Raw genomic sequence first — 14,123 nt, forward strand, 5'->3', positions numbered from 1 at the left:
AAAAAAATGTTTCTTCTAACCAATAAATTTATAAATTTGAACTATTTTCCAAAAACAATAAAATGCAAGCCTTTTAAATAAAGATTAATTATAGCTTTTCAAATGCTCAAAGCCATGAAATGTATTATTTGCAATGATTGTCTTGCAAGTGAAAGCTTAAAATCTTATCCCCTAAAAAGCACCTTGTATATACAGCAAGTCAAGCTTATTGGTAAGGCCTCAAATATTTTCAAAGAAAGAAAAAAAAAACCCATAAATTTATCAACACTATTTCATTAGGTTAATGAGAAACTATTACTATATATTTAGTTGCATATGTATATCAAAAGACAAAATTACTCACATAGTTGCTGAAAAAAATTATTGTCTGCAGACATGGGTATAGTGAATATGATTCTTGATGATAGATCAGCTGAGAAATGTGAAACTATGCTTTTAAGTGATAACACATTCTCTTAACAAATTTTAGTTCTGCAGAAGATACAAAAGAGAATTAGGCAGAAATGAACAGACACAGGTTTATGATTATACTTAATGAGAGTACTAACATTTATAGTATTTACTCATAAATTACTAACCCTTTAATTTATGCCAAAGATATGTGACAAGATAACTTTTATAAGGCATTTATTGTGTTGTTTAAATTTAACCTAACATATCATAGGTTTCAGTAACCTGATAGACTTGGAAAAATACATTATTTGAAAAACATAAACTGGTAAATTGTAATGGAATTGTAAGTGATTTAGAAGTAAGGCCAGGAAATATAGAGTAATTTAAAACATTACTAGAAACTACCACCTACATTACTATTTGGAATCACTTTTCATACATTTAAAGATTTGGCATCCTAAGAATTCTACCGAATTTCTTGAACTTGAAAACAAAAGTAGTGATAGTTGTTTAATTTCATTAAGAGAAATTTTTACTTTTTGATATGCTTTGTTCAGAAATTGGAGCTGAGGCTGAGATAGGTGGTCCCCACCTAGATGGACTCTACTGCACAGGGTGTGTCTCTGGAACTGTCTTCACCAGCAGGAGAAGGGAAGGATTTGTGTGACTTCCACATCTGAGGCCTGGGCTCATCTACTCTCTTCCTCTTCTTATGAAATACAACATAGCCTGCCTAGGACCCACCTTTGATTACACAAATGGTAACAAATCCCTAAGGGGTGTGATCTCCTGGAACTGCTGTACCAACATGGACCACTGACCCAGGAATTAATTTAAGTGAGAAATAAGTCTGTATTCTATATAGTACTATATCCTTGGGTCTTTGTTAAATTAGCTTAGCCTTTCCATTATCTAATACATGAATACTATATCATACTGAAGTTATTGATTATTATGAGGAAATATTAATTAAGCTTTATGAACTAAAGAATGGGAGTCACTTTTTTTCTGTTTAAAAGAAATCTCATTTAGCTAACATTTTTGAGATAATACTTCAGCAAGAAAATTGGCATATGTTTTTTTCAGTTTTAATTAACTGAATTTGGATCTATAGGGGAAAAGTAACAATATATTTCAAGATGTTAACTATATTTGATAGTTACAAAATACATTTTAAGTAATCACCATGGTACTATATGTCCTCAACATTTTGCAAGACAGGAAGAGAGGGAGAGGGAGATAGAAACATCAATGATGAGAGAGACTCATTCATCAGCTGCCTGCCCTGAGCAGGAATCAAACCATGATCTCCAGGTTCATAGGTAGACACTCAACCGCTGAGCCATGCTGGCTGGGAAGAAGAGAACATTCTTAATGAAGATACTTTGAATTGAATAAAAGTAAATATATTAATGTTGTTGCAATTCTGTTTTAAACTTCTAACATTTCCAAAAAAGATATTTTGGATACCAAATAAAATTATTTGTATAAAAGATCCATTTGTTTTTCAAAATCCTAAGTCCACATATGAATTAAAGTTGATGCCCAAAGAAAAAACCAATTACTAATGCTTTGTTATTAAAATACATTGAAGAGTGATAATAAATGTATCACCATTTTAGATTAAGATTTAAAAAGAATTTGCTAAAATTTGCAATTTCAGTTGCTAAGTAAAGTATATTGTTATTAATAGCATCCACAGCAACTTATTTGTGTGAACCAGATTTTTTAACCAACGTAACTAAAAACAGTGGGAAGAAATAGACATCAGCACCAAGCACCTGGGCTGTGCATGTAGCATTGTCCTCCTGTCTCCAGCCTGGAATAAACTTAAAAACAGACAAACGTGCCGGAACCGGTTTGGCTCAGTGGATAGAGCATCAGCCTGCGGACTGAAAGGTCCCAGGTTCGATTCCGGTCAAGGGCATGTACCTGGGTTGCAGACACATTCCCAGTAGGGGATGTGCAGGAGGCAGCTGATCGATGTTTCTCTCTCATCAATGTTTCTAACTCTCTATCTCTCTCCCTTCCTCTCTGTAGAAAATCAATAAAATATATTAAAAAAAAACAAAACAGACAAACGTGCCTGCAATCATAAATAAAATCATATTTAATAGTAACTCTATCATGTTTAACAGTACATATTATTTTATAAATAAAACTTTTGTTTGTTTTTAATCTATACATTATCTATGTGTATACTGGGTGGTGATTTAAAAAAAAGGGTATATTCTGTGAGTTGACATTTTTTAAAAAAAGTGTTTTAATGTTTCCCTCTCTTTCCTCCATAGCCAGCATCTGGAGTGGGTTGTTTATAAATGTGTTTCTACCTGCGCTCAATCCTCTGCAACCGGGCTCTCTGCCCTCATCATTATTCTGGGACACCTTTCTAACTCAAGTCTCACATCCATTAGATTCTTTTCTGTGTTTATCTTTGTCCATTCTGTTGCCATTGACCTTGTTGCCTGATTATTTTAATTTCATTTTTATGCCACCTAAAAAAAAACCCCAACACTTCGCAATTATAAAAGTAAACATGTTTAAGGGAAAAATAAACTCACCGATAACCCCACCAGAGAGAAACACTATTAACATTTTATGTTTGTTTTCCAGTTATATATATGCATGTATATTTAAAGTTATGTGTGTATCCACATCAAATATTTAAATAATAAAATTGAAATCATTTAGTACATAGCATTTTACAATCTTATTTAGCTATATAGAAACAACTTTTCATGTTATTCAAAATTCCTCTGCCATATTATTTCTTTTTTTGTCAATTTTATTTTTAATCAGTTTACATTCAATATTATTTTGTATTAGTTTCATAGACTTATTCTTCAAGGCTATGTAGCATGCTGCTTTATGGATACATACATCATAGGTTATTTTTCCATTTCTCTATTTGTTGGACATTTACTTAAATAGTTTTCAATTTTTAGAAATAATTGAATGACATTAAAATCCTTGTAGAAAATCTTTACCCACTTCCATAGTCACTTGCTTAGGATGAATTCCTAGACGTGAGATTGCCGGGTCAGAGCCTTATCTATGCTGCATACACATTCAGAATCCCTCCAGGAATGTGGTACCCAGTCACCCTTCCACCAGCACCCGGGACATGAGAGGACCTAACTGACCAGCTCCTTAGTAACTAGCAATACCATTTAAAATCTCTTGGCCAATTTGATTGATAAAAAAATCTTAATTTATTTACAAGTTTGTGCTCTTCCTCTGTGAGCTGACTACCTATTCATTGCTTCTTTTTTTTTAGGGTGTGTATCTGTTTTTTAATACTTTGTAAAAACTCCTTTTATAAAGTTATTCAAAGTTTATGTCTCTAAAATGGTTATTTTTCTAGTTTGTATCTTAAGCAACTTTTTAAAATTATAAAGATAACAAATATTCTTAAAAAGTAAAAAATAGTAATATACACAAAATTAAAATGTGATTTATTCTCTTTCTTCCTTCAGTCTACCCATCAGAGTGTCATCTGTTTTTTAATGTTGGATGGAACTTCTGACATACAGGTTCTACATATTGAAATAATCAAATCTGTTTACCTTTTCTTTTTCAGTTTCTGTCTTAGCTGGTTGTTAGAAATAATCTTGATGCAGTAAGAGGAGTATATTCATTTACATTTTCTTCAAAACCTTTTATGGATCAGTTATTAAATTTAACTTTTTAACACATTTGTAATTTATTTTCTATATCATATAAAGTTGTGACCTATATTTTCCCCAAATAGTTAAGAATGTAGTCTAACATAATTATATTAACGACTATAATGTTAATGATAATAACACTTTTTTTTTCAGCACTGGAAACCTTTCTCAAAGGCTGGCTTCATGGGATGTGGATGGTGAGTTGCAGGGTCCTTGGGGGCTGGGACTTTGCAAGTTTGCTTGTTAGTAAGAAGTAGCAAGAGGGCTTAAGGAGAAGTATGAACACACCACCCCTGCACCCCATCTGTTGGACCCCTTCTGTGACACTTCCTTTCCTGGCTGCCTTCCCACACCTGGGGGTTCTGATTGCTCCTTCTCAGCCTCCTCTTCAGGCACGTGGGCCTCTGCCCACCTTTTGAGGGTAAGTGGTCCCCAGCTTCCTCCCTGCCGACCTGCTTCTCCTGTTCCATCCACTGCCTCTCAGCAACCTTTGCTGAACCCGAGGCATCAACAACTCTTAATACTTGATGCTTTCAAATCCTCATTTCTATCAAGAGCCCTGATCCTAGTTCCTGCTGATAAGTAAAACACCCCATGGCTATCTCATTATCATTCCAACCCGAACATGCGCAAAACCCAGATTTTATGAGTTCAAACCCTTCTCCCCCTCTCTTCTTTAACTTGGAGGACAGGCCACCATCCTCCCATTTTCCCAAACAAGAAAATCAGAAGTCATCCCATATGCTACCACACCAGTCAATAAAGCCTGCTGCTTCTGCTCCCTAAATATTCTCGTTATTTTCCCCTCTATTCCTTTCCACCCACCATTGGCTTACCTGATTTCTAGGTCACTGCAGAATCTTCTGTTCTCCCAGCAGCCAGCCTACCTCTCTGCAGTTTATCCTCCTCACTACCACTACAGCTACATTTCCAAAGAAAAAAACACTATGCTTCAAATCCTCTTACCTCCCAATCACAGCTTTCACAACAGGGGGGGAAAATGAGATTTCCAAATGAGATTTCTGCTTTCTCTCCATTTCCTCCAACAACCACCCCAGGGCCTCCATCGGTGAACGACTTGGTTACTGAAACACGGGGCACTCTCTCAATATTTGAGTCCCTGGCTCACACTGCCTCCCCCATCGGGCCACCCAGGTCGCCTTCCAAGTTCAGCCCAAGGGATCTTCCCTGGGGAAGCTGTCCCTGTGCGCTCTCCTGCACTCTCATCCAAGTCAGATAGCCCTTTGCTGCTGCGTGGGCCCGAGTGCGCCCCCTTCCTTCCCCCTCCACCCTCCGGAGGAAAACAATTCACAGGAAAGGAAGGGAACGGGAGGGAAGTATTTCATAAAAGGGTTTTGAATTTAAAAATATGTTTGGAGTCCAACTGTTGTTGGTTTGGGAAGTCAGAGTCCCTGGGCTAGGTTTCCTCGAGTCGTGTGTGTGTGTGTGTGTGTGTGTGTGTGTGTGTGTGTGTGTGAGAGAGAGAGAGAGAGAGAGAGAGAGAGAGAGAGAGAGAGAGAGAAAATGAATATGTTGCATACGCGCTCGACAGAGTGACCCTAATCACAGGTAGCGCGCGGGCCAGACACCCAGAGAGCTGATCACTAAATGGTGAAAGCACGGGCCAGGGGATGCAGCGGGGGACGCCACACCCCGCAGGGGACTCCACGACCCGGGCTGGGCAGCCCCAACCCCGCGCAGGGGGTGGCGCGGGGAGAACCGCGGAGAGGCCCCTCCCCGCCGTCTCCGCGCCGCGGATCAGACGCTCCTGGGGGCCGAGCTGTCAACGCCCGGCGGCGAGCCAGCTCCGGACCCCCGCCTCCACCTTCCTCGAAGCCTCCCCGCCCCAGAGGCCCCCCTTGGTGGTGGGGCCAAGGGAGCGTCATTCTGCCTGGGGCCCGACCCCGCTGTCGCCGTGGCCCCCGCTCAGAGCGCACCTGACCCCGGCGGGCGGGCGGGCGGGGCGGGGCGCCGGGACTGACGTGGCCCGCGGCGCGGAGCGGCCGTGATTCATCCGCTGCCGCGCGGGGCCGGTGCTGGCGAGCGCAGCGGCCGCCGAAACGCGCAGGGCCAGGCAGCAGCGGCAGCGGCAGCGGCAGCGGCAGCGGCAGCGGCGTCCCCGACCGGCCTCGCGCTCCTTTCGCTGTGGGCGGCCGGGCCCCTGAGAAGGTCAGGATGGAAGAGATCCTGCGGAAGCTGCAGAAAGAAGCGTCCGGGAGCAAGTACAAAGCCATCAAAGAGAGCTGCACCTGGGCCCTGGGTAAGCGCGCGGAGCGGGATGCGGGGCACCTGCCCGCCGGCCGGGCGCCGCTGCTCACCCGCCGCCGGAGGGCCGCGGGGCCGGGGCTGACATCTCCGTACCTGGGGGGCTTTCGCCGAGCATCTGTTTTGCATGCATTTCGCGCAGTTGGGAGAGTTGCCTTGGTCGATGAATTGATGTACGATGTGAGGATCTTGGTGCGGGTGTTGACATCTGTTCGTCTCCCTTCTGGTCTGTTTATCTCCTAAACATTAACGGGGAACCGCTGTCCTGCACGCTGGGCGGGTCCCTCCTCCAGACCCCCAGCACAGTGGACCGTGGTCACCCATCTCTGAGGGAAACAGGGCCATAAAGGCTGGTGCGAATCCAGGGGCCTGATTCCGAAGTGCCTGAGGGAAGAGGGAAGTTGGACCATCAACCCGGATCTCGAAACATTGTCGAATGTAATCAGGAAGGAATGGCTGTTTAATTTGATTTTCCTGGCAGAGGCCAGCTTGTTAAGTATCGTCTTTCATTTTTATTGCACATAAAATATAACATCCGGGTGGGATTGTGTTACCCCTGCAGTTCTATTGTGGTCCCCCCTTCAGACAGGTGGGATTCAGATTTGTGAGCTGAGCAGGCATTGAAGTAAGTTCCACCTGACTCAGAGCCCAACCTCGGAGAAAGCGGAAAGACATTGCAATCAGGCAAATGTGTGTTTCCCGTCTGACTCAGGTTGCAGAACTCAGCCTCCTAGAAATCAGAAAGACATTGTAATCAGGCAAGGATGTGGGCAATCAAGATTGTCTGGATAGGAATGCAAAGAGATCAGGAACACACTTTGGGTGACGGTGATGCTTTGAAAAAGCAAAGGCCAAAGAGAAAGCAGGCAGCTCTGTGGGGCCCTGGCTTTGCCCATGTCTGCAGGTGCTTCCTCCTTTCCCATTCCATTAAAATATGAAATGGAAATCCTTTCTCTCTCAACCAAAAACAAGTAGTGCTTGTCAAGACATTATCCTGTGCTGCAGCCTAAAAAGAGATGGAGAAGTGCCATTAGCATGTTTCCCACTAAATGTTCTTATGGCATTTCGGGCAACTCTTGTTATTTCACATATGTTGGGAGGGGGGGTGTGTACAGACATTCATAGAAACATCTTTTTTTTTTTACACCTGCATATTTTCACAACATTTTCTAGAATATTGTCTACGAAGTTGATCTTGTAGTTAGAACCAGAATGTGACCATTTGTTTACTGTTAAAGAAAAATGGACCAGATAAATCAGTGAGCAGCAAGGCTCTTAAAGCCACAGTACTGTTTTGCATTGCCATTGTCATTCAGCAGAGTGATTCAGACCTAGATTCCCAAAGGCCTCTATTGAAAGGTCACAGATGGCTGGGTAACATCATAAAGCAGGGCCCAACTGCACTCTAAACATGCCATTCCTTGTATTCATTATTACTTTGCTAATTTAAGCAGATTTAGATAAAAGGGAGGAGAAGAGTATTCTAGTATTTTTAATGTTTGGTGCTCAGCTTCTTGTTACGCTGCCGAGATTAGGTCCTTGAAGCTGCCGAGATTAGGTCCTTGAAGCTACCCAGGAAGACCAGAGCTAAAGCAGGGAGCTTGTCCAAGCTGAGAGCCTAGAGTCCAGCCTGACTGTAAGAATAGATGGGATTACTTTCTCTGGTTAGCAAGATGAGATGTGAGTGCATGAAATAGTTAAATGACAGTGCAGGGCATGCATTGTGTAGGCTGGAATGAGTAAACCAGGAACACAGATCAAAGAAGAGGGGCTGACTGTGAGGGCAAGGGTGCTGGGAGAGGGGGGATTGGTGTGACCTGGTGGGACTTTTGAAGCAGATTTGACTTGATGAATGGGTAAGCTGTGGGTTCCTTCTTTTCTTCCTTTATTTAGCAAACATTTCTTTATTAAGCAGTGAGATATAAGGATGAATAGATGAATAAACACTTCCTCCCTATCGAACTTTGTTAGAAGGCCATGCTGGAGGGAGAATGCAGTCTAAACAAAGGCATAAAGATATGGTTTCCCTGTTCTCTTTCCTACTCCAGTCCATGTTCAACTTTTCCATCTTTTTTTTTTTTTAACTAAAAACACTTCTCTTCAACCCCATAATTTCTTTATGATTAAAATATAAATTCCTTAGCACTCTCTTCAGACTCTAGCCCCAGCCTTCTTTCTTGTTGCTCCCCCACCAAAGGTTCAACAGAAGCTGCACTACTTTCTCGAACACACTGTGCACGGCATATGTCTCTGCCTTTGCTCATGCTAGTCCTTCTGCCAGGAATTCCCTTTCCAGTCTCCTAAGACCCAACTCACACAGGAAGAATTCATTCCCTGAACTCCTCAGGTGAATTGGGGCCCTCTGGCTTTAAGCCCTGCCCGCATGACTCCTCAAGCACCTGCTACTTCGGATTATCCTCAAGCACCTGCTACTTCGGATTATAGTTAACTGTATGCACAGCCACCCTGTAGGGGCAAAGTATTGAGAAATATGTTGGGATCAAGAAACCAAAAAAACTAATTCAAACAGAATGTATTCATTTTTAATTTAATGTCCCTTGGAAGGCTGGGGGTTGAGTTTGGTTCAGGAATTAGTGTTTCAAAGACCTTGCTCTGCTCTTTTTGAGGTAACTCACATGCTCTGCATGAGTCGCTACAGCTTTGAGCTCATGAATGATACCATTTAGACCAGTGATGGCGAACCTTTTGAGCTCGGTGTGTCAGCATTTTGAAAAACCCTAACTTAACTCTGGTGCCGTGTCACATATAGAAATTTTTTGATATTTGCAACCATAGTAAAACAAAGATTTATATTTTTGATATTTATTTTATATATTTAAATGCCATTTAACAAAGAAAAATCAACCAAAAAAAATGAGTTCGCGTGTCACCTCTGACACGTGTGTCATAGGTTCGCCATCACTGATTTAGACCAGCTCATGAAAAGGGGGCATCAGCACACTTAAACCATCATGGGTGAGAGGGGTCATCTCCACACTTTGCCCACCTCAAGAGAAAGGGGTTACCGCCCACTTGGACCATTATAAGGGAGCGGAGTCATCTCTCACTTAGCCTATCATTCATGGATCATCTGAAGAGAGTGGAGCATCTCCAGTCACTCCTGTGCAGTCCTTGGTTTCACTTGAAATCCCAGAGTCAGGGAAGGATGGTTTCCTCAAAACCAGATTAGGGTGCTGCTTCAGAAGGTGGGGAGTGGATGCTGGTCAACCAAATCAACAAATAGCAACAGTGTAGACGTGAGCTTCTTGAGCAAAGGGACAGGTGCTTATGCTTTTTTGTGGCTTCTGATCCTACAATATGAGAGGCAGATGTTCAATAAATAAATCAACATGATAATGACTTGTTTAAGTTTTATGTAATATTAATATTTTTTTCTATTTATAAGACCTATAGATGTTCATTTTAGAATACTGAAAAATATTCAAACAGTATAAAGAAAAAAATTAAAATCACCTGTAATCTCACAACCCAGAGATAACACCACATTTTAGAGTATTTCCCTTCTGCAAAGTGTGGTATTATATCTATCTATCTATATATATATAAAAGCCCAGCGATTGGAATGGAGGAACAACTAGGATGACCAGAATGACTGGTGGCTATGACGTGCACTATGGCAGCCAACTGGGGCCCCCTTCTGGGCCGGCCTGGCCCCCGATTGGCCCCCCAGCACCCCTAATGGGGGCAGGGCCTGCTGGCCAACTATCTGTGGGCCCTCTCCCTGGCCGGCCTGATGGGCCTTCATTGGGGCAGGCCAGCCAGACCCCACCTGTGCACAAATTTGTGCACCAGGCCTCTAGTATCATATATCCTGGATTACCATTTATATTTTAACTTTTGCACTTTATGTCATTAATACATCTATGAAAATTAGTATTTTTAATAGTGGTATAATAAATGGCAAAGAACATATATGTATCTCTCATCTATTTTAACCTATCTAGTTTGTTAGATTTTTTCTTTTATCAGTGAGGAAATGGTCTGACCAGAGGGTTCAGCTTGTGGAGAGCCTGAGAGACTAGCATTCTCTTTCAAGAAGTGGCAATCCTGGAAGCTTGTGAGCTGGGAATGGCAGGGTGAAGTAGAATGGCACAACATTATACTGGAAGGGACCATGCCCTTATTTTAGAAATGTTTTTACTTATATCAGGGACTCATATAGAATGGATTTAGAAAATGGAGGAAAGGGGAAAGGAAGTTAGAGACTGAAACACCAAGTAGTGGAAGGATAGTCTATCCAGCCACCATCCTTTCCTCTATCTTCCCACTTTTCCTTCTAGCCACAGTTTCTGTTACTTTCACAGCCAAACTTCTAAAAGAGTATCTATAGTGGGTGTGTCCACATCCTGTACTCACTCTTCAACTCATTACAATCCGACTTTCTCCTCCATCATTCTACCAACTCTCAGTGAAGAATAACATACACAGACCTCAGTCTCACAGACCATCCTTTCACCCATCTTACAGGACCTCTTGGCCATGCTGAGCATACTGGGCACCCACTTTACCTGGGCCTCCATGACCATGTCCTACCAATCTTATCATACCTCTTGAGCTGCTCTGTCTCTTTTTCCAGCTCCTCTTCCCAGCCTAAGTGAGTTTGCAAGAATTAGCCCTGAGCCCTCATCTCTTACTCTCAATCCTGCTGGATTGAACACATCCATCCATACCCACAGCGTCAGTTGCGTTTCTGACAATGTGGTGCCCATGTTTATATCACCAGCCCACACCTGTGCTCTGATCTCCAAACCCCAATGCAGCTACCTACTCAACATCTCTGCTTAAGGGATGAGCTCCTTATGGCTACTCTGTGACTTCCCTCTCTCTTTCCCCTTCTTCTAGCTCTTCTAGCATTTGTAGAGTTGGGCACCATTGCAAATTCCGAATTGAATATAAACCCCTCTCTCTGATGGGGAAAATCAAGACAGTTTGGTTGTTGGGTGTCAGAGCATCAAGTTGTCCTGGACACTGGCCCTGCTGGGCTGTGCTGACCTGTGTAGCCTTTGAGCTGCTCCCTGCCCCTGAAGCTTAGGACTTCGTTTTCTTGTTGTCCTATCTCATCTTAAGGACTGACATTCCTTTCAGTCCTTAAGCCACAGCATCACTGACCCTACTGCTTCCATCTTTCTGTTTTGTGGATTGCCTTGCTTATACCAATGTTTTGTCCCGTTGGCCACCATAGGCCCAGCTCCTATCAGCATGTTTTCACCTGTTCTTACTCCTGAGTCTCAGGGATACATTTGGTATTCATTGTTCCCTCTGCTCTCTTAGCAAGGTTGGGAGAGATGTTTCTCCTTCCCCAACGAAAATGGCTCAAATTGACAGGGCTTGCTCGCTCTAAGCAGTGAAGAGAGCATCAACGCAATTTGAGCTAGAAAACAGAAGGCAAGTTGGAGCTATCGAAATAGAACCGTTTTTTGTTTTTTTCTTGGGAGAGAATAGTGACCTTTTCATTATTTCTACAACTGGAGGCAGCAATAGTGCGAGTAATTCACAACAATGGTAAATAAAGTATTGAACATCCAAGTTGAATTCATGAGATTTGGGGTGAGCCTCCCAATCAGTATTTCTAATTAGAGTGTGATTTAAAAAGGTTTAATCCACCATGTCATAAATGTGTGCAGGAATAATGAGATATTACATAAAATGCTTTGTGAACTTGAAAGTCTCTTATGTATAAGTTATTATTGAAGAGTATTAAAACCATAGTTTCAAGGAAGCAACTTTTCTTTCTCTGTCTCTGTTGTAAGAATATAGAATTTTAGTCTGTTGTAACTAGATTAAATTGGCATTCTGATTCAGGTTAGGAATTGAATTATTCATTCTATGTCTCTATAGGGAAATACGTCTCTGGGGCTTTTAGGGAAGGAGTATTTTTAAATATGGACGATTTGCAGTCAGAGAATTGAGTATTGACTACTTTATAATTATAGAAATTTCTGGGGGGGAAAGAAACTAACAGTGAAATTATGACCTTAACCAATAAAGAAATTAAAGATAAAGAAATTATGTACAATGCAGATTCTAACTTTGTACATATTTATTTTTAACTGTAATTTTCCTTTTGCAGAAACCCTGGGTGGTGTGGATACCGTTGTCAAGATCCCTCCACACTTGCTGAGGTAAGGAGACTGGAATTGTATAACATAACAATTGCCCACCGTGTTTTCCTGAAAACCCAGATAACCCCGTGGGCTCGTAGGATGATACTTGCTGACTGCTGGCTTTTTTGCGTGCATGGACTGAGATATTTCATGAGGTTGGCGTGATAAGAATGGATTGCACTGATTTCTACCTGTCTGTGGAGTAAGGGAAATCTCAAGCCAAAGGAACAAGCTAAGGAAGTCAAAGATGAGAGCATAATGGTCGAGGGCAGAAATGACTATAACCGAAGTGAGGACGTGGACAATGGATAGTATCTTCTACTGTGGATTAGGAAATGGCGCCCCTCTTTGTGGGGGTGGGGGGATAAGCCTACACCATGTGGGTTGGATTCAAGCTGTCACTGGCTCCTTGGCTGGACACCATCTCACAAACTGCAGCCACAGGCAGCAGCCCTGAGACTGTGAACCTCTTTCCCTACCTTCCTCACTGCCCTCATTTTTGTAATTTCCTCTCATCACCAGAAATGCATGCCCTTTGGGGAAAATTTGGAAAGAACAAATAACAAAGTAGTTCATATTTACACAGCCTGAGGAGAACCACTGAAAACAGTTTAATGCATTTCTTAATAGGCGTGTTTCCCCCCACACACATATCTTTACAAATTCATGTGAATTTTTATTTACAAATTTGTTTCCTGCTTGTTTTTTTTTTTTAGTCAACATCACGTGAAGGACATTTTCTAATGTCAGTATATGTTCTTTAAATTAAAATATTGCATATTCTTCCATTATATGACTGTTGTAAATTAATTGTGTAGTTGCTTTCTTCATATTGGACACTTGGATTGTTTCCAGATTTTCTTTGAGATTATTAAAATATTGAATTGTTGAGTATAATTTCTGTATTTTCAGGACACTATGATTTATTAGGTATTTTCTCTCTTTTCAAGGAGATTGAACAAGATTTATGTTTCTGTCTTTTTAAAAAATTTATTATGTCTCACGTTGATCTGCTATTGGCTGATCTATTATAAGGGAATTTATGTGTTAATCAAACTGAGTACATTTTTGTGTGCACAATGCTTCTAAATGGACAGGCGTCTGGCAGTATTTGTGCTTGGAGGCGGGGAGTGCCTGCTGGATGTTTGTGCTCACGGGAGAATGACTCTCCAAGACTCAAAGCATGAGTAGAGTAGGGAGATGACTCCTGGTCCCCAACTCCTAGAGGCAACCTTTCTTAAAACTGATTTGCTTCCCAGTTGATTTTGCCACATCTTCTTTTCCATCTCACCTCTTACAGTCACCCTTCCCCTGCTTGGCGAAGGAGAGACATGGCTGTTACCCATCCCATCCTGAATCTGAGGTGTGTTGTCCTGGGGGACAAACTCTCTTCCCACCAACAAAGGACTATGAAATTATTAGTGTTTGTGTTGGTAGAGGGGGTGGGTATAATGACCAGGGCACACATTTTGCAGGGTAGTTTTTACTTCTTGGCCTTCAGCAAAATTGAAGAAGGACTTCACGAGATAATAAGTAAAAATATTTTTTGATAGTCTCCATTCAGTTTTTATTTCTGTAAACAAGGTTTTATACTGCTTATATCTATAAAAGTGGGGGTGAAAGGTTCGAAATTGATGGTAAACCCAACCTTATTATAGCAATAAGGAATATT

At 41.7% G+C, this 14,123-nt stretch overlaps 1 protein-coding gene across 2 annotated transcripts in view; it reads left to right on the forward strand.

Annotated features, from left to right (window-relative positions):
* Window positions 1–6,219: 6,219 nt before the first annotated feature.
* ARFGEF3 (ARFGEF family member 3) overlaps window positions 6,220–14,123 on the forward strand; it is a 128,570-nt gene continuing 120,666 nt past the window's right edge. For both annotated transcript variants that reach the window (XM_070417769.1, XM_070417770.1), the window contains exons 1-2: window positions 6,220–6,321; window positions 12,418–12,469. In XM_070417769.1, coding sequence (XP_070273870.1) covers window positions 6,237–6,321; window positions 12,418–12,469 — 137 coding nt within the window. In that variant the 5' untranslated portion in view covers window positions 6,220–6,236. The remainder of the gene's footprint in view (window positions 6,322–12,417; window positions 12,470–14,123) is intronic.

This window comes from Myotis yumanensis, unplaced genomic scaffold (assembly GCF_028538775.1).
Source record: "Myotis yumanensis isolate MYYU_CA2020_CCGP unplaced genomic scaffold, mMyoYum1.0.hap1 SCAF_6, whole genome shotgun sequence".
Classification (NCBI taxonomy): domain Eukaryota; kingdom Metazoa; phylum Chordata; class Mammalia; order Chiroptera; family Vespertilionidae; genus Myotis; species Myotis yumanensis.